Raw genomic sequence first — 26105 nt, forward strand, 5'->3', positions numbered from 1 at the left:
CTTTCCCCATCCCTAAGACTTTCTTTATCCCCACTCAGCACACCCAAATGCCATGTGGACCTGGGCCACGTGAGGACGGCCTTCCTCTGTGGCTGCACAAGTCACAGCTCTGTCTGTCCACGGTTGCTTTTTGAATCACCCAGATGTGTGGGAGGTTGGGGGACTCTGGGGGGGGCAATTACCCAAATGCCACCGTGACAAGTGTCGTTGACAGGAAGACATTTCTGTGTGTCTGACCAGATTCACTCCCGCCTGCTGCAGCATCGCCATGACCCTCCGTGACAAATTACTCTGGGACACAGTTTCCATCTGGGAGCTGCTCTCTGCAGTCCCTGTGTCTGCGCTGTCCTGGCTGGCAGAACTTCCGGGGGCTGGCCTGGCCTGCTCATGCCGAGGGACCTTGAAATGCACACCTGCGACCTGCCTCCCTCCAGCTTCTCCTCTTGACCAAGATGTTCCCAAAAGCCATCGAAGTCACTTTCCACAGTTAGGGTGACAGCCTCCTTTTCTCTAAGCATAGGCAGACTGTGGCGTTTGAATTACTACGCCAAGGTTGAGATTCTCTCCCTTGTGATTATTATAGTCTGTCCTGTCCACAGACGACCACATCATTGCTTCATGTTGCTACGGATTCAGAGTGGAGGCTCTCGCCACCCTCTTCCCTGTCGTTATCAACTTTCCTCTCATTGCTGCTGATTACCCCATGCGTTCCGATCACACAGGGTCCCTCTATCAGTGAGCCATCGGACACGGACACGTGCGGTTTACCACAGAACATGCAACAGGGCAGGACACACAGGGATTTCTCCACGGGTTGGCTTACCTATGTCTGAAATCTTTATTTCTGACAGAAGACAGGAGAGCAGGGAACAGAAGAAAGAATGAGGTGTTAGCAGCAGGGTTAGAGGCATTATTAGCAGCCCGAACACTTGACAGCAACGGTACTGTACCATGTGTAATAAACACGGACTCAGCAGCTGTGACACTGATCCATTTTATATTGGATAGCACTTGGCAGCGCGTCACTGACAAGCAGCTACGTATCACAGGAGGGGCCTGGTTTCACCCATGACAACCGCTGACGGCGGAGGACGAGGTGGCCACATTCTGCTGCTTTAACAAGGGCTAAGGCAGGGAAGGGAACCGCCGATGCTCTTCCCTGCACAGACACACCCCTAGAGACACCCGGGCTCACTGCTCTGTGTCTCTGTGTGCATGCATGTCCTACAGAGAGCTGGCAGAACCTGGGGAGCCCAGGAGGGCACAGAACCAGAGCTATAACGAGAAGAGAGACAGAAACAGGCCTGGGAAAAAGGACTGGAAGGAAATACACCAACATGATAGTGTGTGTGTTGGGGGTATGTTTATTTTTCTTTCCAAATTATACCTACTTTTCCTTTCCTGGCCCACTGTGTCACATCATCTCCTTAACAGCTGTGGGTAGGAGGCAGGGGAAATGGGATCCCTTATTTGAAAGATGTGGGAATGGAGGCCCAGAGAGGCTGAGGGACTTGAGCAAAGACGCAGGTGAGCAGAGTCCCGGCCTGGCTGTTTCCATCATAGTGTGTACACGCACAGCTGACCGAAGTGGACGCACGCAGGGGCTCCCTCCTGCTTGGCAGGTGCCTATGCCCGTCAAACTCATGACAGAGAGCAGGACAGAGAACATTCTCCTGGTCCCTCCCCAGGCCTGACATCTGAGTGCCCCCCATCTGTCCCTGTGTGTGGCAGGAGGGCAGCGAGCCTCACCTGCCTCTCGCACACGTGCCACCGAGGGAGCTTCTGTCTGCAGGGACCTTCCAGGGCCTGAAGCCTCAGCCTGAGCCCAGTGGCAATTCCTGGCTGAAGCAGACCTGTGTAGTGGCCTTCTGACTTTGGGTCTGCTGTTCTAGAAGCTGGACCTCGGGCAGGTTAAGTTCCCCGAACTTCCTTTATTCACTTGTCAAGTGTGGATAAGAACAAGTGCTTCAGAAAACCATACACTGGGGAGCAGGAGCCCGGCGTGAGCAAGTGCCTTTTCCCGGCTACTTTGGAGGAAGGCTTTCCAGCCCAAGGGCCTTCCTGCTCTCATGGATCCCAGCCTGGGAGACCACAGATCCCATTTCTGAAAATCATCGTGAGGGAACTGGGCACAACTGCTCCTAAAAGGGAGAGTGAGGTTCCCCATCTGTAAAGCACAGCTTCTCCACAGCCCCAGAGCCTGCACTGTGACACTGTGACAGTGCTCTGGTCCAGTGTAGGGAGACAAAGAGAAAATTCCAGCACGAGGAGCCCTTCCCCAAGCTGAAAGGGCAGCTGTGCGCCATCCCTCCTGGATGGGAAGGTGGAGCCTACTCAGCCAGAGCTGCTGCCTGGGCTTAGCCGCTGGGCTGTATCTCAGTAACCCTGCCACGGGGCCTCGTCCATGGTGCTATCCTTGTTCTGATTTAAAAAAAAAAAAGTGTTGCATGACCACCTCCAACCAGTTTAGTGCTAGGAAACTACAAGAAGGTTCCGTAGCTTCCAAGGAGTCTCGTTCTCAGCCACCAGCAGCCACGTGTGTCACCTGAATGCTAGGGTGTCTCCTGAGATACCCTGAGGGCTGCACTGTGCCTGGCCCAGCTCACTGGGCCTCATGGGACATGCAGTTGACCCAGGATGGGCAAAGGACGTCACCAGACACCCCCTCACATACCTCAACTCCAGGATGTTGGTGACATTTCCAGAGGGGAAGATCCTGCGGATGTAGTTGAAGTCGCCCACGTAGAGGCTCCCGTCGGAGGCGCAGGTGAGGGCCACGGGGGCCAGAAGCTTGTTGCCGTCGGCAAGGCCGTTGCAGCTGGGGCAGGAGATGCTCCTCCGGCGCCCGTTGCCCATGACGCTCCCGATGACAGGCGGCTGCTGAGACACAAACTGGTTCTCCCCATTGCCCTTGTGCAGGATGCCTGGGACAGGAGAGAAGAGCATGTCGCTGGGGGCGGGCATGAGTCTCCTCCTCTGTTCAACCACAGGGTCACTTCGATTTGGCAAGGCACGTGAGAGCTCTGTGTCCCATTTCCAGACTCATCCCCCAAGGCCGTGCCTAGCCCCACACTGAAGCCTGGCATGACTCCACAGGCCATCCTGCCTTACTGGAAGACAGGCACTATGATCACCCCCATCCTAGTGGGGGCACAGGGGAGCTGGCTTACCCAAGGCCACCCAGACCAGAGAGACACCGCAGAGTCCACACTCCCAGCCACGTAGCTACGCTGCCTCTCACACAGGGCATGCATTCTCACACACCCAGTCCATAGCTCGGTGACAGCATGAATTCTTTATTGCACTTACTTGTCTTTCTCTTTTTCTTATTAAAGTTTATTTATTTCTTCCATGACAGAGAGAGAAAAAGAGAGAGAGAGAGACCCTCACCAGTGTCTTCATGCTTCACACCAGCCTCAGCCAACCTAGGTCACAGGCACATGCCACGTAGGGAGGAGCAGGCCCCAGGACGTGAAGTAGGGGCCTCTCCACGTGGGTTCAGTTGTGTTACCACAGCACCATCTGGTCCCTTGTTTTTCCCCTTAAGTGTGAACACTTTGCCTTTTCCCTTTCTAGATTCCCGGTGTCTGGCACAGAACCTGATGCAGAGTGGACACCAGTAAGTGTCTACACAAACGCCCGTGGGTAACGTGCAGGCTCTTCTCACCTAAGAGTCAAGATGGGCTTTGACCTGGTCTTGCTACTAATGGGCTGAACCCAGAGGCCTCTCCACTGCTTCCATGGTCCTCGGGTCTCAGTTTCTCCAACAACAAAGTGCAGGGATTACCTCAATAACTTATACGCTTCCTCCCATGTCTATAATGTGTCTTTTTGGTCAAGATCATCCTTTGTCTCTGACGTATTGCTACAATGTTCAGACTGGACTTCACCCCGGCCTCTGCACCTGCACACTGAAGACTCAGTGAGTTTTGGTTTTTAGAGGTCACCAGATCTCCCAAGCTGTCACTTGTTAACAGCATTGTCAGAGCTGTCTTTTAGTGAGTGAGTATCTTGAATTTCTTTGTAATTCAATTGTTTCTCTCTTTTAAAGTTCAGGCGTTTCTTAAGTTTTAGGAAATACTTTCCTGATATTTTTCTATATTTTATTTCATTCATGTTTTAAAATTTTTTATTATTTCAAATCTGTTCACTTAATTTTTAAAAAGTTTACTTATTTTTCTTTCCAATAGCAAGAGAGAGAGTTACCCACATATAGACAGAGGGGGCACCCTCCCTCAGTGAGGTCTCCATACCACAGTTCACCTCCAGCTTCAGCCAGTCCTAGACTGGGCAGGAATGTGCCTGGTGTGTTCAGGCAGGTCTCTAGACACAAACTGGGAACCTTCCCATAGAGATTAGCTTTGCAGAGTGTTGCATTACCTCTGCGCCATGGTTCAGTCCACTTTTCCACTAATTTTAAATTATCTTTCATGTCTCGATGTTCAACAAAACATCTAAATTTATTTTGTATTCAGTGTGATGCAGGGATTTAGTTTTACTTTTCTCCACATTTGACACAATTTTCCCAGTACCAATTTCTAAAACACCCACCCAGTGCCATAGTAAGTACACAAGGGTTCTCTAAATATATGTGTGTGCAGGAACTTCTACTGACCCCTGGTAGCCACCTTGGCTGCCCTGTCCTTCCATGGCAGTTGCAGAGTCCCTGGGCATAGTACTACTGAGACAGACTACGGCCCCCAGCCTCTCCGGCAGTGACAGCCCTGCCCAAGCTCTTTCTAGTGCTGTGTGGGGAGAAGTGTGGGCAGCGGTGGAGGAGGAAAAGGGGTATGAAGCTGTTATCTTGGCCTTGGCCTTGGCCTTGGCGATGAAGGCTGGAGTGGGAAGAGGGAAGAAGCTGAGCTTCCGACCTTGAGGCCTGGGATTATCCACCTCCAGGCTTGCAGGCATGAGAAACAAGCGGGTTTGCAGCTCTGCTGTTTTGGCTTTTCTGATGCTGAAGCCAAACCTGGTTTTAAATGCTACTCACAGGTCCGTTTCTGAATTCCTTGTTCTGTCCCATGAAGTCACTATCTGGCCTTGTGCCAGCACCACATGGTTCTAGAAATTATGGTTTTTCTCAATAGTAAATCCTTCCTTTTTGTTCTTATTTAAAAGTTTGCCTTAGCTATTTACAAATCCTTATTCCAGTATAAATGCTGTAACTAGTTTTTAATTCCCCCCCAAACATACTGCAGCTTTGTCAGGCATTGGCTGCATGTCCAGATTAGGTAGGAGGCATCTGACATGGTTACCGGTAGTCCTGAGCCGGAACACCATCAGAGTGAGTTATCTGATGGGGGATCCGGTCGAAGCCCTGCAGGCCTTCACATGTGCGCTGATGAAGCTGGAGGCCCCGACCTGCCTACCCTGAGCCCCAGCTGCTCCAGCCGCCTTTCACCATTCCTTCAGCCCGCCCTCTGCTCTGATCACACCGCCTTCTCTCCAATTACTCTTCATCTGGCTTCAGTGCTTGGACACATCCGGTGACCGCTCCCAAAATGCTCTCCCTCCTTGATACACAGGACTGATCCTACAGACCCCTGAGACTCCGCCCAGGAGGCCCTGCAGAGCCAGACGCTGAGCCCACTCTTGTGCCTCCGCAGCGCCCAGCCTCCCTCTGGGTGGCATGGTTCACAGCACTGGCGCTGCCTGGCAGGAACTGACCTCTGAGCAGTGGGAAGTCTTTCGGCCTTTGTGTTCTGTATCCCCAATGCCTAGCCAGGAGCAAGCTCTGAGCAGGTGCTTGGGCAACACCTGCCAGCCAAGCCTTGTGATGGAGCAATCACATAGGAGCTGTGATGACAAAGTGTGCAGGTTTGTTGGGCAGGGCACAGGGATATGCGATGAGGTCACACCCTGGCCTGGCTCAAGGAATTCTATGAACACACTCACCGCTCTGGATGTTGAGGGCATGGTGTTTGTCCAGGCTCCACCCACCAAGTTTGGAGGCATCGATCTCGTAGCCCTGCAGCACTGCGGTCCTTTTCTCCCACAGGATCAGATCTGGGCAGGATTCGTACTCGTAACCCACAGAAACTGCAGGTAATGAGAGGGGCAAATCGCACCGGTGAGCAAAGCCTCCTCTTTGGCCTTCAGGCCTGCAGAGAAGGCCCCCCGCTTGTCTTTTATAGAAGCAGAAAGAAGGACCTTTTTAAAAACAGTTGCTGTAGGGTGTATGTACTTGCTTGAGAGAGAGAGACAGAGAGAGAAGGAAAGAGAGAGAAAGTAAGAAAGCACTCCCCAGGGGGGATGGCCACACCACAATCTCTTTTTCTCCATTTTCTTCTTGGGATTTTGGGAACACATACACATGGCGTCTTTCAAGGCACTGGGTCTGGGATTCGAATCACAGCATTGGCTACATGGGATCTAGCCGCCTGACCCACTATACCACTGGCTGGCCCCAAAGGATCATATTTCTAAGTAGGACCAGAACTATGTAAAATACTAACACAGGGATGTTGAGTTTCAATAACCTTGTTATTTTTTATTTTTTTAAGCAATTAAATGTACTAAATATTTTAAATAGACTCAGGTGAATCGATGCCATGGAAATGACCTTTAGTATGGAAAATGCTTCCTGCATTAAAGTCTTCACTGTAGCATTATTTATAAAAGAGGAAAATTAGAAATAATCCAGAGGTTCAAGAAGGGGACAGTTGGTACCAGCAGTTAATGTAATGGCTATGTCGCTGGACTCCCATGTTGTTGACCGCGGTTCAAGGCCTGGACCCGGTGGCTTAAACTCACACCAGGCAAATGTGCGTGCGTGCCCAAGATCCCGGGAGGAGAATGGAGGAGAAGGGATTGCGGCGTGACCATCCCCCCTGGGGGGTGATTTCTCTCTTTCTGTCTCTATGTCTCTGTCTGTCTGTCTGGCAAGCGCACGCGCCCCATAGCAAAAACCTCTCAAAATAAAATAAAATTAAATTAAAAAATTAAAAAATTAAAAATTAAAAAAAAGTAAAAAGAATGGGAGGGTTGAGCAAACCCAAGTGTGTCCACTCCGGAAATATTACATAGCCTCAGGAAACCAGGTTGTAAAGACTGCAGTGACATGGAAGATACTCAAGGAACAGTACTTGGGTGAAAGACTATTGTTGACAGTAACCTATCTGTGTTAGAACAAGACAACAAAGGGACCAGCAGTTAGCGTAATGGCTATGCTGCTGGACTCCCATGTAGTCAACCATAGTTCGAGTCCCAGACCCGGTGGCTTGAAACTCACGCTGGGCGCGTGTACGTGCGTCCCCGGGATCCCGAGAGGAGGATGGAGGAGAAGGGATTGAGGCGTGGCCATCCCCCCTGGGGGGTGATTTCTTGTTTTCTGTCTCTCTGTCTCTCTCTGTCTGTCTGGGTCCACGGCCCCTATAGCGAAAACCTCTCCAAATAAATAAATAAATAAATAAATAAAAGACAAAACTACATATAAAAAAAGAAAACAATGTTAACAAGTAGTTGTATCTGTTTATAGGCTCATGTATGATTTTTAAAAAACATTTGGTCGATTTAAAAATCTTTATTAATGAGCATGGTATTATTTTTTATAAAGAAAAACATTTAATGAAAAGGAGTTCAGTTGATATGCTTTTAAAACTGGAAGTTGTTTTGAGGTTTCAAAGGTAGAAATCCACTGGTTCCACTTCACTTTCACAAATCCAGGCCCCAGGAAGGTTGGTGGGTGTAGGCTGAACGTGGCGGGTTCCCCGAGCCCAGGGAGAAACAGCCCTGTAACTGACCTATGGAAAGGAGCCAGCAGGGACACGGATGCTACTTCTTCCATGGAGCTTTCCTATAGGCACCGTGTGACAGTGGACAATATCCCACCACAGGTCCAAGGCAGGAATTATTCCTTTATTTTTTTTTTTTTGGAGAGGTTTTTGCTATAGGGCGTGTGTACTCGCCAGACAGACAGAGAGAGACAGAGAGACAGAAAGCAAGAAATCACTCCCTAGGGGGATGGCCACACCACAATCCCTTCTCCTCTATTCTCCTCTTGGGATCTTGGGCACGCACACACACGCGCCTGGCGTGAGTTTCAAGCCACTGGGTCTGGGACTCGAACTGTGGTCGACTACATGGGAGTCCAGCGACATAGCCATTATGACAACTGCTGGTCCCATGGCAGGAATTATTCTTAACAATGGGGGCAGCCCCTCAAAGTGTTTTGCAGGTGCTATAAAAGATTACTGAACATCTATGGCATAAAGGGACATCCTTGTGACCTCTTCCGCATAGCCTGGAGTCCCTTTGGCAGTCACTTTGTCACCATGATCTCAGGAAAGTGAACTCTGGCCCTGAGACCTCACGGTGCAGACTTCTTTCTTAACTGACTAGTGGGTACTAAGTTTGCTCATTTCATCTGAAGAGGTCGTCAGGCCTCTGTCTGAACAGAGATGAGGGAAGTGGCTTGATGTACACACAGGGAGAGATGGCATCTTTGCTTCCCTATCCCTTGAGGGGTAGGGTGGGGATGCAAGCTTTTAGGAAAGATCTGGTATAAATTCAGCCTTGTTCCTTCCTAGCTGTGCATCCTTGGTAAATCACCTTGCCTCTCTGGCTTCGTCTCCCTTTCACTGAATTTGGGGATTACAAGTGGTGACTTGCAGGGTGACTTTGAGGATTTGCTGGGATACTAAAGTACAGGGAGTGCACTGCCCAGAGCAGGCGCTGAAGGGACGTTCTCTTATTTCCTTCCCTCCCTTTCCTCACTTCCTCTTTCTTCCTTCCCTGCCATCCATTCCTCACTATCTGTCTTCCTCCTTACCACCCTCCCTCCTTCTTGTTTCCCCCTAAATAGAATATTACTTCTCTGCTTCCTCTGTCTGCCTTTGTTGACTCTAGAAAGGGAATGAGGTTGGAGTAGGGTTCAAGAAGAGAAGAAATTCACTGGACTTTCTTCCACATGCTTCGAATTGGCCCTGCTCAAATGCAGAAGCTGATGTGAGTACAGGCAACCCCTGGGACTGGGGGTCTGAGTGATGCTAGACTCCAGGTGGACTTTTAACCAACTCTGCTTCATTTTGTAAAAAGACAGCAATAACAGTAATAAAGAGACAACCTCGCTGATCCAAAGTAAGACAAAGGCCAAAAAAAACCCTCCTGATGAAGGAAGACACTTAGCTTCTGTCTCTCAAACTAACTGAAGAAATTGTGTTTCATCTCCTTTTTTTGGGAAAGGTTTTTGCTATTCGGCGCGTGCTCTTGCCATATGGACAGAGAGAGAGACAGAGAGATAGAAAGTAAGAAATCACCCCCCAGGGGGGATGGCCATGCTGCAATCCCTTCTCCTCCATTCTCCTCTCGGGATCTTGGGCACGCACGCACATGCGCCTGGCATGAGTTTAAGCCACCGGGTCTGGGACTCGAACCGCGGTTGGCTACATGGGAATTCAAGCGACATAGCCATTACACTAACTGCTGGTCCCTCCTTTTTTTTTTTTTGTTTTTTTAAGAGCTTTTTGCTATAGGGTGCATGCTCTCATTAGAGACAGAGAGAAACAGAAAGCGAGAAGTCACCACCCACCCACCCTGGGGGATGGCCATGCTGCAATCCCTTCTCCTCCTTCCTCCATTTGGGATCCTGGGCACGCATGCCCACGTGTCCAGTATGAGTTTTAAGCCACTGGGTCCGGGACTCAAACCGTGGTCGACTATGATGGAGTCCAGTGACATAATCATCACCCTATCTGTTGGTCCTTCAGTTCCCTTTTTAATAGGCAAGTTCAAGCAGTATAGCTACAGGGTGGCCAGGTGATGTCTGTGTGGTTGTGCCTTTATGGTGCACGGTCCTTTTGCTCATCACAGGCTACCATCATTCTTTTCCAGGGCTGTTTTGCTTTGTAACTTGTTTTAATGGTCAAGTTTTCCACATTCAAGTCTGAGAGGTCTTGCAGGCTAATTCAGTCTTCAGTAATCTTTTAAAAATTAATTATTAATTTTTTAATGAGCAAGAGAGACAGACAAAAGGGCAGACAGCACCCTCAACAGGGCCTTGATGCTGAGATCAAATCTGGCCTCAGCCAGCCCTGGAGCATGGGCACACATGGGACAGATACTCAGGAAGTCTCCAGACGCAAACCTAGAACCTCTCCCTGTGGGTCCACCTCACTCAGTGTTGAGTTTTACCACTGTATTACCATCTGGCCCTCTGCAGAATTTGTGATTCGAGAAGAGGAAGAAAGAAAGCAGGAACCAGGAAGGTAGGAAAAGCGCACTCCCTGTTCTGTACCAAGCACTATTCTCTCTCCGAGGATGGTGCTGAGTCCCGGCTGGGAGGCTTACCGAAGGCTTCAGAGAGCCCAAACACCTTCTGGTTGTAGACGTCTGTCTTGTCCCAGATGAAATAATAGGACAGGTCCGGGGCAGCGGCAAACCACTTCCTGAAGAGGCGGCCCTCCACGGCCACCATGAGGTGGACCTTCATGAGGTTGAAGGGGATGCTCGGGTGGGTGAGGCTGATCCTCAGCACAGACTTGTAGCCAGGGGTCCGGCTGCTCAGGTAGCTCAGCCTCATCTTACAACCAGAGATGGCGATCTCCTCCTGCAGAGCCTGGAAGGCAGAGATGGACAGCGAGTGAAGTGGCTGCATCATTGGGAGGGACGTGGCCAGAGACCTTGGGCTCTGGGTGTTCGAGGTAGAGGAGGAAGCAAGCATGGAGGAAGGGAGAGGAAGAGACAGAGACAAAGTGGGGTGGGGGAGGCAGAGGGGAGAACAGAGGGCGGGGAGCAGGAGGAAGGGGAAAAGAACAAGAAGGGAGAAAAGAGATGGGGCAGGAGGACACCCAGTCAGGGGCCACGTCTGTCCCCCTCTCCTGTGGGATGGTGGCATGAGTGCCTCACCTCCACGGGCCTCATACTGCAGGGAGGGCAGTGCTGCGGCCAGCGTCTGACTGGGAGCACCTGTCAGATGCCCGCTGTGCTCTCTGCAGCCTGGTGTCTCTGATTCCCTAGCTGAGGTGACCTGGGAAACTCACAGACCCAGGTTCTTCACTGGGTTAGCCTGAGGATGGAGCAAGGCCAGCCACACAGACACGTGTCCATTACCAGGTGCTGCTGCTGCTTCGGGACGCTGGGGTTATCATGGAGAGGGCCTTTCTCCTAGACTAACAGGGGCAGCTGCCTGAGCACCTAGGATGGCTTCTCTCTCACCTCCTGAAGGAAGATTTTTGTTGAGGGGGAGAGGGAGAGGGAGAAGGAGAGGGAGAGGGAGAGGAAGAGGGAGAAGAAGAGGGAGAAGAAGAGAGGGAGGGAGGGAGGGAGGGAGAAAGGGAGAGAGGGAGAGAGGGAGGGAGAGAGAGAGAGAGAGAGAGGGAGGGAGAGAGAGAGAGAGAGAAATCACCCCTTAAAGGGGATGATCATGCCATGATCCTTCTCCTCCATCCTCCCGGAATTTGGGGCATGCATGTGCAGACACCTGGTATGATTTTCAAGCCACCAGGTCTGGCACTCAGACCACAGTTGGACATGTCGGAGTCTGCTGCCTTAACTGCCACACCAGATGCTGGCCCTAGGAAGATCTGTTTTGAACAGCTTCGCTTTTCAGGAAAGTAAAGAGAGACTATGAGACGTTGAGCAAACAAACCTATGCAGAGTTAAGTGCACAGCCTGGCAAGGACCTGTGGCCATGGCCCCCAGCCATAGAGTGAGGTGGGACTGGCCACACAGAGAGTCTATGCACCCTGGGTCCCCAGCTCTGGGGCCATGTTAGATGAACAAAGCATGGGGACCGTGATACTTTATCTACTAAAGACAGCAGACTGGGTTCCAAGATGGAGAGTTTAAATGAGTGCTAGGATGCTTGGGCAAAAGCAGAAACTTTTCTTAGTTTGATGCTTGGGATCCTTTTCAAGAAGGGGACATTAAATTAGTCGAGGCACTGGATCCACTACAGGGGCAATGGTTACTCCATCCTTGTGTTCGTAGAGGAACTGGGCCTTTTCCATCCTGTCCATTTCATAGAAGGATGTGAACCCTCACCCAGCCCACTCTCCTGAACACAGGCCATTTTAAGCATTGGGTTTACTCCAGGGCAAAGTTCCAGGACCGCAACTCACAAACTCCAGGGAAGCGGGCTCTGTCCTGGGGAACCACAGGCCCGGAGAGCCATGGTGATGCCCCCGTCCATGTTGACCGTCTCCAACGTGCCCTTTACACTGACATCTCCCAGCGCTTGCAGAGGCTAGCCAGTGACAGGCTTGGGGACACCCCAGAGTTTGTTTTCTTGTACTTCATGAATTTGATGATAGACAAGGTTTGGATCCCAACATACAGTCCCCCAGCGCTGAAAGCAGGCGAGACCTTTAACCTCATTTGTTCCCAAGTCCCTGCTCCTGGGGAAAGTGTCTAGCTGGAGCTGAGTCAGGGCTGAGTGACAAATTACTTCTCTTCAGCAAGCTCCGTCTCTACTGACAACCTCTTCATACAAAAGGTCGGCCTGCTAGTTGAGATGGGAGACAGGTGCTGAGTCTTTGAAAAGGAATGAGGTTTCTACCTGTGAGTGCAATGAGAATTTCAAAGTGGTTGTATGTCCTTCTTGTGGGCAGGTGTGGGGAGCCACTTAACAGGATGGAGAAGCGTTTGCTCAGCCAGGCATGAAATATGCACACAGCAACGTACACGCTCCCTGTTCTGCCAGCGCTGGCGAGCCAGCGACTTGCACGTTGCCCAAGTCCTCGTTAGGCAGGGAGAGGACCCAGGCCTCTCCTGGGATTCTCCACAGACATCTTTCCTCTTCCTCAGGCCTTCCTTTCATCAGAAATCCGGCTGAACAGGCAGGAAATTCAACTCGGTGGAGCTTTGCTAGGCTAAGAATCTATCTTGATTTCCATCAGATTAAAATGCATCTTTCCCAATTACTTCCCTTTAATGATAATTAAGTAAAGCACTTGCGTGTACAGATTTGAGCCAAAGCAATCCTAAATTGGCACGAGGCAGCGTGTGTTAAATATTCTGAGCACCAATAATAGCTAATATTTATTGAGTACTTATTAGATGCCAGACACTGTGCTCAGCACCTCATATATATTTTTCTCATTTAGTCTTTATTATAATACTCACTATTTGGGATTCTGCAGCTTACTCCTCTTGGTAGAACCTGTCATTATAAATATTTTTAACAGAAATAACGAGAGAGAAATAGTCCTGGAGGCTGGGAGAAGTGAGGAAGGGAGAAGTGAGCTAGACAGCAGAGGGGAAAGGGAATTTTTCTAAGCTGGAGTGTGTTGGGTGCTTCTCAGGCGTGCACATGTTTTCAGCATGTCAGGTGGTGGCCTTCCATCCTGACACCACGCCCGGAGCTGGGCTCAGCAGCATGGTGGACCGACAGGGCCCCACTCGAACCTCATATCCCCCCAGGGTGACGGAAGCCTGCGTACCTGGATCTCTGGCACGATGGGGCCTTTCTCGGCGCAGGAGCCGGCGAATGAAGTCAGAGGGGACGGAGAGACCACAGGGTTGGGGCGGGCGAAGTTGCTCAGGTCACAGCTGGGGATCTCATTCTCCTCGTGTCGCATGATGATGGTTTCCATGACAAAGAAGCGATCCCATGGCAGCCAGAGGGTGTGCTCCTGTGTGATGAAAGGGGCCCGCTCGAACCGCAGGATGATCGAGATGCCACCATTGGTGACTAGGTCAAAGCTGTTGGGGAGGTAGTTTGAGAAGGAGAGGGGATGGGAACAGCAGGGAAGTGGGAGACGGGATGGGATGAGGAGGAGGAGAGACACAGAGAGAGATGAGAACGTTACACCAGACGGCCCAGGTGCCTGCGGGATGAGATTCTAGCACGTGACGTGAAGGCCTGACTGCAACCACAGTGACAGCAAAGCAATCCCAGAAAGCTTTTTTTTTTTAAAAAAATTAGGTTAAAGGATTCGCCTTAGAGAATTTACCAAAACTAAATCAACCAGTGCTACAGAAAGCATTTTCCAGAACACAGGACAGCCTGGCATCCTCTGCTGTGGGACTCCTGGGACATGCCTTTCACCCTGTCCATGCCCCGTGCAGGCCCAGTCAGCAACATAAAGGGAACCAGCTGTGGCCTGGCTCTGCCATGCACTATTTTTAGAAGTTATTTTTAACCAAGATGATAGTTGTACATGTTTATGGGGTGTGGTATGGTTTTTAGGTGTTATGATCAAATGCGTTATGATCAAAACAGCCTAATTTACATACTTGTCTTCTTGAATATATGTCATTACTTCGTGTTGGGAGCATTTACAATCCTGTTTTCTAGCTCACGTGAAATATACAATAAAGTACTGCTAACTGCAGTCCCCCTACAATGCAATGCAACACTGGAACTTACATATAATATCATTTTCTATGTTAACCAACATCTCATCTTTCATTCCCCACAACCTTTCGAGCCTGTAGTAGCCACCATCCTACTCTCCCTTTTGAGTTCCTTAGCTTTCATGTTTGAATATGAATATGCAGTATTTCTTTCTCTGTGCCTGGTTTGTTTTACTTAACATCACGTCCTCCAGGCTGTTCCATGTTGCCTCGAATGACACCCTTTTTAATGGGTGAGTAATAGTCCACCCATACACGCCCCACATCTTCATTATCCACTCCTCTGTTGGTGGACATTACGTTGACTCCAAGCCCTGGCTACCATGTATAGGGCCACTAGAAACCCATCTGGGCCGATGTTTCTTCGCCACACTGATTTCCTTTCCTTTGCACATATGCCACGAACTACTGTAGGATCTTGGCTTAGTCCCTCCGCCTCTCTGACCCTCGATTTCCTCATCGGTGAACTACAAAGGTTCAAAGAGATTATTTTCAGGTCACTAATCTTCTGTGACGGTGTCGTAACGTTATCCATGATTGCGATAGATCGCTCTAGAGTCCTTTGCGATTTCCAAATAGCTGAGCAGTTCAGAGATGGCAGGATTAGCATCACAGAAGCATACAAGTGACAGGAGAACCAGAAGACTAAGTGCCAACCTCCCGGCTGAGACCAGGTCACAGTGACAGGATCCTGGGAGCTGGTAGCCCTATCTCTGTGCGTTGCCCGCTCGGGATGGCAGGAAGGTCTGAGCAGCAGGCTGCCCCTGCTCCTAGTTCTGTCCCTGACACCACGCCACACAGGTCGCTCCACCACGGTCTCCAGGTCCCCTCACCCCCATGACTCCCTGCTAGACCTCTCGTTTCAGGCTTGCAGGGGTCGTGCAGGCAGTCTGCCTCACTTTGCCCCCAAGTATTTTGTGCCCAGACAGAACACAGCCAGAAACATGCTGGCAGCTCTATGGGGTTCTGGATCTCAACTCCATCACCTGAAGACCAGTCTGTCTAAGCACTTGCCCATCTAAGCTTTGGCATGGACCTCTTATTTTTGATAATCGGAGGCAACTCAGTCTCCATTTGTACACACCAGTGTTTGGGACATTGCAGCCCTACAGAGAGCCTGACCTGAGGGTTTGCCTCTGTGCTCTGAGAGGGATGGGCTCAGGTCATAGACGGTCATAGACGGTGGAAAGGACACCCAGGCACAGACCTAAGGAGCCCCAGTCCTGCAGGGTAAGTAGAGATCTGGGCCGCTACGTAAGGCTCTATGTCCAGTGTACAGTCAGATTTCAGGCTAGAATTTTCTTCTCCCAAAACGCAAGACTTAAAATCCAGTCACAGGGTCAGCAGGTGGAGTGGTGGGTAAAGCTGAACTCCCACATGGCTCACTGCAGTTCAAGTCCTGGACCTGGCGGCTTGCTTTCTCACTTTCCCTCTTTCTCTCTCTGATCAAGTTTAAACATAATAATAATAAATAAAATTAAATAAATAAATAAAAAATCAAGTCACAGTTGAGCCACTAGAGAGGAACTTAATGGTGACCTAGGCCACTTTCTCAATGTGAAGTATGAGTCTTGCCCACAGAATCATGCTGAGGGGTCACTCAGTTCCTACGCACACCTTTCTAGTGAAGAGAAGCCTGCTGTGTCCACAGGAGGACCGTCTCATCTTGGGGTCTTTCTGACGATTCTTCGCACTTTTTCATTCTGGGGGATTGAGCTGGAGCCCCTCTCCTCATTTCTTATTCCTAAGGCCTGGTTCTATCTGCCAGGGCGACTTAAAACTAGTCTGTCCTGGTTGTCTTTTGACAGTCTCTCAGGGCTTGGAAACAGGGATCCTGTCCACCTGCCATCGCTCTGCTGGAATATCTTTTCAGACAAAGTCTGTTTAGCTGTTACTTGCAGGATGCAGCTTTGAGGCCTGTCTCACCTTGCTGTTTTGGATGGAGAGCTCCTTATTATCAGACTGGGTAGCTTGAACCCCACCTCCTCACCACAGCCTTACCCATACAATTCCAGCCCCTCCCTGGGGCTCAAAGCACCACCCTCGCTCCTTCTCAGGGCCCATGACACACTGCCTTGTGACTGTTGGCTAGCTCTCAGATCCAGGGACATTGACACCTCTGTCTTTCCAAGAAGCAGCCTAGTGTTTGATGGTTAAAAGTTTATAGAATGAGTACAAGAGTGACCCGTCAAAAACTTCTTTTTTTTTTTTTTTTTTTTGAGAGGTTTTCGCTATAGGGTGCGTGTACTCTCCAGACAGACAGACAGAAACATAGAGACAGAAAGCGAGAAATCATCCCCCAGGGGGGATGGTCACGCCACAATCCCTTCTCCTCCATTCTCCTCTCTGCATTTTGGGCACGCACGCACACGCAAACCGAGTTTTAAGCCACCGGGTCCGGGACGCGAACCGCGGTCGACTACATGGGAGTCCAACGACATAGCCATTACGCTCTAACTGCTGGTTCCCCCGTCAAAAACTTCTGAACCAACTGTCCACTAAATGCCTTATGTTCCATCTTACTTTGGCAGTTACATCAATTAGACACAATTTCTACTTTTTTTTGTTTAATGCCAGAGGGCATATGTATGAGAGAGACAGAGAGAGAGAGAGAGACAGAGACTGAGAAAGAATGAGAAAGAGAGAGAGAGAAGCCTACAATCAGGGCCTATCACACCACAATCCTTTCTTCTCCAATTCTCATCCTGCCAAGTTCCTGGGAACACACGTGCTAATGGGGCCAGGACTTGAACCCTGGTTGGTCCTGTGAGATTCGGCTTCCTGTATTCAGCAGTTAACCGCTGTGCTAAAGGGCTGTCCCTGTTACTCGGTTCAATACAACTTTCATTTGCGCAGTTGGTTTGAGAGGCCTCAGTGTAGGAGCTCACTTGCATGCTGATAAATCCGTCTGTGGGGCTGGGCCCACTGTCCCAGCTTGCTCTTCCCTCTCCTAGAAACTGCAAGGGTTCTGCAGTGAATCTCTTATTCTTATGCCAGTCCTGCTCTTGGGAGATGGCACCCCCAGATTTGGGTCCCCAAACTCCAAAGCTGGACTCTTGCCCTTTGTGGGAACTTTCTACCAACTCTGCTCCTTACTCAGGCCTTTCTGGCCCACATTTGGGTTGGGGAAGTTAGGCACCCCCATCCTTCACTAAATAATGACAGGAAAACACCAGAGGGAAGGGTGCTGTTTTGAACTAAGGGTTCAGAGTTTGGTTCCCCTGGAGAAGCTCCATGGTTTAGGGTAAACACCCAGAGAAAAACTTTCTGTCACAGAACTGAGTAGCATCTGTGCTTTGACAGGCCGTTTTTAGCTGCCAAGCAGAATTCTGGCTTGTCTGGCGAGCTCTCCTCCTGAGAGGTGGAAGTGGGGGGGGGGGCGGAGACAACATGGAAAGACATATCTCAAGGTTATGAGCATGCTGGGGGCTGCAGGCATTGTCAAGGGCTGGGTGGAAAGGGCTAGGCCAGGCTGGCTTATCTGGATGGGAACTCTGTGGTGGGTATGAGTGTGAGTCTGACCCTACAGGGAAGGCCTGGGACTCAGATGAAACCCAGAAAGCTCGTGGCCAGCCTGAGCACTGCTGTTTCCCTGTAGGTGAGTCAAATCATCTTTCTTTCTTTCTTTTTTTTTTTTTTTTTTTGCGCTTGCTGGGACAAATCATCCCCCAGGGCAAATGGCCACACCATAATTCCTTTTCCTTCATTCTTCTCCGGGGATTTTGGGCATGTACACATGCCTGCTGTGATTTTCAAGCTGCCAGGTCTGGGACTCGAACTGTGCTCAGCCATCCGGGAGTCCAGCATCTTAACCACCATGCCACCTACTGGCCCCCAGATCATCTTTCTAGGCCTCAGCGTGCTCATACGGAAAGTGAGCTGGTGCTCTTAGTCCAAACGGCCACCAAGTTGCCTGACTTGGTGTGGTTTATAAGCCCATCCTAACCAAGCCCAATAGTACATAGGACCGACTGTTAGACATGTCACACGAGTGACTGTAGGATTCTTGGTGACAAAGAGCAGCCCTCAAAGGCTCCTTTTTTGATGACTTTCATGGCAGGGAATAGCATGGTCAGAATAACTGGCTTTGGACGCTCACGTCTACCATTTCTGCAAAGCAGGCAGCCCCAACTGGAAGGTGGCGAAAACAGAGTACAGCGAAGGCGATTCCTTCATGTCACAGTGTGAATTTGCACTGCGGCGCTTCCTGACTGGAAGGTGCACAGGATAGGAAGCAGTGGCCTGGGCTGGCCAGGTCATCCCTGAGGACATCAACCTCTCCACCTGGGCCCTTCCCATTCACATGAAGCGAGGGTGGCGGGAACTCTAGGCCAGGCTTGCCAACCCCGTCTAGGAGGCACACATATCTACAAACAGACCAGCCTCTACTTCATTATCACCTCGGCCGGGACATGTTCACATCTGATATTGGATTAAAGAGGTGCTAAAAATCAATCAGGCTGGAGCATAATTTCCAACACAGAGTGAAAAATCAACCTTATGGGCCCACACTTAGCCAGATGGACTGCCACCACCTGATTTTATTAAAGACATAGGACTTGTCACCACTGACGGCCTAAATATTTCACTTCCCTCCACCTCTCTTCTCCACAATATTCTCACTGCCTGCCTTGTCATCATCTTCTCATCAAATATTAGCTATTTATTAAAATTCATAAATTACAAATTTAATTACAAATTTTAACAAATTACTAACATTGTATTCTTACTATGTGTCAGACACTGGAAATACAGCAATGCATCAGGGTGGGGGGCAGGAAACTAAGATTTATTAAACACCTACTATGTTCTAGGTGCTTCCCCATCCACCATATCATCTGGTCTTTACAAATAAATTGGTGAGATACAAAATATTAGGACCATCTGACAGATGAAGAGGCTGAAGCCTAGGGAGATAAGGAGATTTGTCTAATGACCCACAGCTAAGAAGTACGAGAGCTAGTTACTTTACTGCTGAAGGTTCACAGAAAAATTCAAAGATTAGTGAGCATTCAAATGGCTCCCGCAGGCCTAAGCAGCCGCAGGAGGTGAACCCTGTAAGGGGGAGGCTGAGGGCTCTGGAGCTGTCTGCTCTGTGGATAGCTCTGGAATGGACTGTGTTTTAGATCCTAAGTCATGGAACAGAGTACGATGTGTAGGTACCCTATGCTTACTCTGAGAACCAAATGAGAAGAAACTGCTTAATCTATAGCCAGAGGGATGCAGGTCAGGGTCAGACACAAGGTCGCACAACCTTGTGAAAGGCAGACCTCTGCATTTGAATTCAGGCCCTCTGGATCCAAGTCCTGCCCTCTTCCCACACTGTCAGGCCAGCAGCAGCTCTGCAGTAGAACCAGGCAAGTAGGGCACCTTCACTCTTTCTTTTTCTTAGGGTACATGCACTGACAGGTGAGAGACAGATGAAGACAGAGAGGGAAAGTGAGAAATCATCCCCTCAAGGGGATGGCCACACTGTAATCCCTTCTACTCTCCTCTCCTCTTGGGGATTTGGACATGTGTGCACACACACCTGGCGTATTTTTCAGGTTGCTGGTCTGAGACTCAAACCACAAGTCGGCCACGTGGGATCCATGCCTTAACCAACATACCACCCCCTGGCCCAGGCCTTCATTCTTCTGACCCATAAATGGCCTCCTACCTGCCATCTTGCCTGCTGATCGTGTACCCGAAGAGAGGGTTATTGACGAAGCTGATGTTCACTCCAACCAGCGGGGTCCCATCTGATGTCATCACTTGACCACGGATGACACATGCATGCCTGTGGGAAGAAAGGGCAGAATCATACGATGTATCTTTCAGTTGAAGCCCTGGGCACCGGGAACCCTAGAGGTCAGAAAGCAGAAGGCTGTTCACTCTGACACACTTGCACACAGGGGCTCTTGGTAGTCATTCGAAATACACAATAACTTTTTTTTTTTTTAATCAATTTCAGGCATCAAAGTACTTCTGAGAGAACTGGTTTTGAGAGGGGTTTTCAGAAATCTCACTCAGAGATTATTTTCTAAGAACACGATATTATTCTGTGAGGAGGTACAGGAGGTCCCGGAGAATACTATGGTGTGGTTCTGTGAGTGGATTTGGAGTTAGGTGACCTGGATTCACACCCCAGCTTTTTGAACTTGTAGACATATGTGATGGTTCTTTATGCCTGTTTTTTCATCCTGTGCAGAGAAGACCCACACGTGGTAATGGCTACTGTCACTCATTAGTGACACTCCTTGGAAGTGAACATACCCGAATGTGAACAGGGTGGAGGGTACTTCCTCTCATCTGCATTACAAAAGGAGGAGAGCAGAGGCAGGCATCCCCTCTGAATGGGTTTTGGGACCTGTCCCCTCTTCCATGTCCCTCCTCCACTCTTCCTCCACATGATAGACAACAGACCATCTGCTTTTCCCAAACTTGCCAGGCGAATGTTGCTTCGAGCCTGTGTGTGTGTGTGTGTGTGGTGCTCTCCCCTCTGTCTCAGATGTCATCCCCGCACCCCACTCCCAGCAGCCTCATTTGTAAAGACCCATCTTCAAATGACACTGCTTCCCTGAAGGCTTTCTTGATAGCTCTACTAGAAGTATTCTCTCTTCCCAAAACCTGTCTGAGGCACCTTGATACCCCAATGTTTCTCCTCTCCAGTAGATCATGAGCTCTGGGAGGGCAGGGTTAAGCTGCTTTCTCTCTCTCCACAGAGCCTGGACCACGCCTAACAAGTACTAAACTAGGCCCTTGTCAGAGAATGATTGGCACAGCTAGAAATCATCTAGAATGGTGTCTTTGACGAGCATACAGAAACAGAACATTTTTAGCAATTGATATTTTATAAGGACCCCAAAGTGGAAAACAAATAAGAGGATAGGCCCCAAGTGGAAAAATAAATAAAAAAGCCTTTCTCCCCTTGAGGTGGACCTGAAGGCAACCATGTGGAATTTCAGTCTCTGGAGAAGACAGCTGGAAAATCATTGAGTTGCTGGGATCTTCTCATTTCGTAGAAAAGGAAACAGTGGTCCGGACATGTTCTGTTATTTGTTCAAAGCCACACAGGAAGGTGGCAGGGCCAGGCCTCCCGACTCTGGATCCAACTCTAGACCAGGCTGTCTACCACTGGCCACAAGTGGAAATGAAGGTGCTGGCAGGTGTCAATGTCCCCAGTGGATCAGGGTGTGGGGGAGACAGCCCTGGCAGACAAGATGAACCTGAGGCAAAAGGGTAGACGCCGTCCCCACATACCTCTCTCTATCACTGGTTTGGGTGGCTTTTGTTTCTGGCCCAGGGAGGAGTTATGAGGAGGTCCATGGACATTTATAAAAAGAGATTTCAAGCTCAGACCCTGTTTTATTAGGTGCCCACATCTCTACCTTTCTAGAGTGATAAACTTTTCTCTGTTTGATGAGAAAAGCAATTAACACCAGGCTTGTAAGCAGCTGGTCTCACTAGTGTCAACTTGTCCTTTTTGAAGGCAAGAACAACTACCCACAATGCACCGAGCTCCCACACCCTCCTCTCCCCCACTCTGCTGCACACAATCTGGTTAATGCTAATTCAGTCAGTGGTTTCCTTCCGAGGCCCGTGGTCTAAATGCAATTACGTGGCAAACAAGTTAAGTGGGTGAGGCTCAGGGAAGACTTTTAGTCCTGCTCTGAAGGTCTCCCAGTATATTTATGTGAAATTATCTCTCCGCTAATGGGAAAGATTTATTCTATCAATTGTATTCAGCTGGTACTGAGAGAGGCTTTTCTTAATGGAGGACAATTGAATTTCTTATTGCTGGAACTCTGTCCTTCCAGAGAATTACTCACAGATCTCATCTCCTGATGTTGGCTACTAGCCAGCCTTCTGACATCTGCACCTCTGGAGTCTGCCTGGACAATAACCAGCCCTCTGGGGGATGGTTTCCTTTCGGGGGCAGTGCTGGCAGCTGCCCCTCATATACGCACAGGCCAGGCTTGTCTGACTTATTTCTCTTTGGAGATTTCCTGATAATTGGGAAATATTAAATCAGCACCATTTGGCTATCATGTAGTCTCCAATTCGGCAAGCCAGAGCAGATGTAATTTTAGCCCAGGCTCCTGTGGATTGCTTTTGGATTCTGGAGAAGATTAAGTTGACTCCCTGTACCCCTGTAGGCCACAGAGGCCTCTTGCCAAAACAGGCATTCGGCTCAGGGATGAAGTCCTGGAGAAAAACACTTCCATTCCCCTTCAGTTTGACCATGATTTTCAGTTGTCAGGAAAGCCCGGTTAAACAAAAAGCCTTCTCTGGAATAAAATAGAAGGGGAAGTTGGCTCTGTGGAGGCCTCTGAAGAGGTCCGAAAGATACAAGTGCTGGGCTTCTGCGTGCATTTAGTTCACTGATACTACCAGTGGTACCCGGTAAATGTTTCACAATCGATTTTCAAAGAAAGAAAGAAAATACAGGTTTAATGTATAACATTTGCCCGTTTCTGTGGTATAAATACTCCCATTAGGGCTGATGATATCTCGTTGGGAACTATCACTAAATTCAAAGTTGTGAAGAGAGGCATGATAGGACACCATTATAAAGTATTTCTTTTCTTTTTTTTTCCTCAGAGAGTGTGTGTGCTCACTGAAAATGGAGAGAGAGAGAGAGAAAAGTGAGAAAGCACTCCCTTACTCCCAAAGGGGACGGTCACACTGCAATCCCTTCTCCATTTCCTTTCAGGATTTGGGGCATGCACACGCACATGTGTCTGCTGTGTTGAAGCTGCCGGGTCCAGGACTGAAGCCATACAGTTGGTTATGTGGAATCTAGCTGCCTTAACCACCAGGCCACTGGCTGGCTTCATGATAAAGTTTTTCTACCATAGAGATAGAATAGTTCCTAAATAGCCTCAAGAGCAGAGATAATAATAAAATTACAGTAAAACAATTAGGAGTGATAAGTTTTGAGTTATCTGTGTTTGTAACATAATTTAACTTTATCCAACTTAAGTTTTAATAGTGGCTCTGTTCAACAACAACCAGCTTGCAGAATTCTCGAACATTCACTCCTCAGTTCTTGCGAGCTGGTGTGAGCTGCACAGCACCGGACACTGACCCCACACTAAGGTCAGGCCCTTGCTCAGTGCTGAAGATGTGGCTAAGATAGAGCTGCTGCCTTCACTGTGAAATTCCATAATGGAAGACTGTCCTAGAACCATTAGCATGGAGACAAAAAGCCCTGCTGCCAACATGGCTTCTCAATTAGCTCCAGGATCCTCTTACCACAGGCCTATGCTTGACAACTGTGTTGCTTTTCCCTGGTCACCATCGTGCACAATGGAGTTCTAGGGTATTATTTTCTATGCATCTTCAGAGTTCCACCTGAGCTGTCAACACCTCAGTAAGGCTGTCACCAACTCTTCCTGGCCCAATTAATCATTCTTTGCTCTGGGCTCCTCCAAACCTTATGAGTATGTCTCCATCACTACAGTGGCCTAGCGATGACATCACTCATGTCTACACAGCTGTATGGCACATTCACACGTGAGCTAGAGGAGGCCCAGAGCCAAATCTCCAGTAGCTACGGTAAGCATGGGATGTTGCTCCCTGGGTGTTTGCTGTGTGAAAAATGATGAAATAACTGAAACACAAAAAGAAAGGCCCTGCTCAAGATCACCCAGAAGAGAACTCAACTGACTGAGCTGACACTCGAAGCCAGGGCTTCTTCCTGCCAAATCCTCATTCTTGCTACTGCATCACGGTACCTGCAGTCACTAAAGTTCACTTTAATTTAATAAAAATCACCTCTTCTGAGCCAGGCACTGTGTTAGGTGCTGGGGTTACAGAATGCATGAATTTCAGTTCCCCAGTCCTGGTTGGAATGTACAAAAGCCAACCTGAAATGCCTTAAGTAGCTGTCTCTGACACCAGCGAGCCGACACATGGGCTTGGCATATGTCAGGGAGCTGGAGTACAAACCAGCAATTAGGCTGGGTGAACCCTGCCAGGAGGAAGCACCCGTGCCAGGCCACGGAAAGTGTCAAACATGCTGGCCTGAGTCCAACTCCACACTCAGAGCCCGACGGAGGTGCCCTTGATGGTGCCAATCAGAGAAGATCTGCCTGACTGATTCCTGAGGACAGCATCAAAGTCTGAGGTCCAGAAGGGAAACTGTTGGGGAGACAGGAACACCACTGAACAGAAACAAGAGAATATGAAGCCCGCTCAGCTGTTGTTCAGAGAGGACGGGAGTGCATGACGGAAACAGCTCTGAGTAGAAGGTCATGGTTCCTCGTCTGACTCTGGTAACTCACTGTGTGACCTCGGAGAGCATCTGACCTCTCTGAACCTCCATGCTCTCATGTGTCAAATGCAGGCTGAGTTTTTCCCAACCTTGTATGAAACTGAATACAACTCTTGTAAGAATTTATAATCACGGGGCCATCAGGTGGCATGGGAGTTAAGGCACTAGACATCTACATGATCAACTGCAGTTCAAGTACTAGATCTGCAGCTTGAAAAACACACCAGGCGTGTAAGCTTGCATGCTCAAAATCCTGAGAGAATGGAGGAGAAAGGATTGCAGTGTGGCTGTGCCCCCTAAAAGAAAACTTCTCACTTTCTTTCTCACTGACTCTCTAACTCTCTCCAGTGAGTGCATGCACCCTACGGAAATAAAATAAAATAGTATTGATACTCATTTTAATCTGGTGCTGCCCAGTCCAGTTCAGGTAGCCGTGCCACATGTGGCCTCAGAGCCTTACCGGAGCTCCTGTGATGTTTACACTTATCCCCAAACTGTTCCCTCCACCTAAAACCTTCCACTGATCCTGGTCACTGAAAACTGCCTTCTTGCCCTTCAGGACCTAGCTGGAGCATTCACCAAAAAGCGCCCCCAACTCCTGTCTCTTCTGAGCTACCTATGCATACACTCTTAGTGCTGCCATGCAGTCTGGGACAGTCCTCCCCTGGCAAACTGGAGCTCCATAAAGACAGGGGCTGGCCAAGTCTCCTTCAGTGCCACGCTCCAGCCTAGAGCAGGGGGGATGCTCATTTCCAAGTGGGCAAGAGAAAACCTCCTACATAGGTGTTTGCCCTAGAATTCGAATGCAGCCCACAGAATAGCTCCCAACAAACCATTTCTGACTGGACAGGGAGCTGACGTGCTCCTGTTATTGAGGTAAGGCTGACACCAGAGAACTTGAAGCCATGTGTCCTTGTTGGGATAGGGCTGGAGATGCTCTCGGTGGGAGGGCTGGGCTTTTCCAGCTCCACCTGCTTACCTGGCTTGGGGCTCTTCCTCTGTCCCTGCTTGCAGCCCTGGTCCTTCCTGTCTACAATCACCTCTGAAGCACCTTTTGTGCAGAGGACTTTAATAGAAGAGCATCAGAAATTAAGTTAGATTTATTATTCGACATACATCACATAAGTAGATAAAGGAAGGCAAAGGGAAAAAAAGCACAGCCTAGTTATTTATTGAGGTTATTAAATGAAAGCAGCCAATTAAGCTGGTAATCAGGAGACTGGAATAATCACTTGGGATCTAGGTGGCAAACAGCCATGGCTTTTGTTTGCTTCAAAGCATTTGCCATTGCTGGTTATGGAAATCATGGCTCTGCATCACGCACTTTAAACGGACTTACACGCCTGACTTGCACAGAGCCTTGAGCGGTCTTCTGCTAACTCCTGCTGATTGAATGGGAATCTTTCCAGCGTCTACTACAATATTTCTGAATTTTTATAAAAGAGCACCAGGGCCCCCGCTGTCAAACTGCCACCACTGGAGAGGTGTCCAGTCAAAGCCTGCCGTGTGCCCTCTGCAGTTTCTAAGACCAGCCCAGCCACAGGGGTGGGCC

At 49.3% G+C, this 26105-nt stretch overlaps 1 protein-coding gene across 1 annotated transcript in view; it reads right to left on the reverse strand.

The window, feature by feature from the left end:
• TENM4 (teneurin transmembrane protein 4) overlaps positions 1 to 26105 on the reverse strand; it is a 665800-nt gene that overhangs the window by 65789 nt on the left and 573906 nt on the right. The window contains 5 exon segments of the mRNA XM_027765687.1: positions 2675 to 2924; positions 5896 to 6039; positions 10288 to 10555; positions 13380 to 13641; positions 19955 to 20074. Coding sequence (XP_027621488.1) covers positions 2675 to 2924; positions 5896 to 6039; positions 10288 to 10555; positions 13380 to 13641; positions 19955 to 20074 — 1044 coding nt within the window.

The sequence above is a fragment of the Tupaia chinensis genome, unplaced genomic scaffold (assembly GCF_000334495.1).
Source record: "Tupaia chinensis unplaced genomic scaffold, TupChi_1.0 Scaffold139431_1, whole genome shotgun sequence".
In the NCBI taxonomy this organism is placed as follows: Eukaryota; Metazoa; Chordata; class Mammalia; order Scandentia; family Tupaiidae; genus Tupaia; species Tupaia belangeri.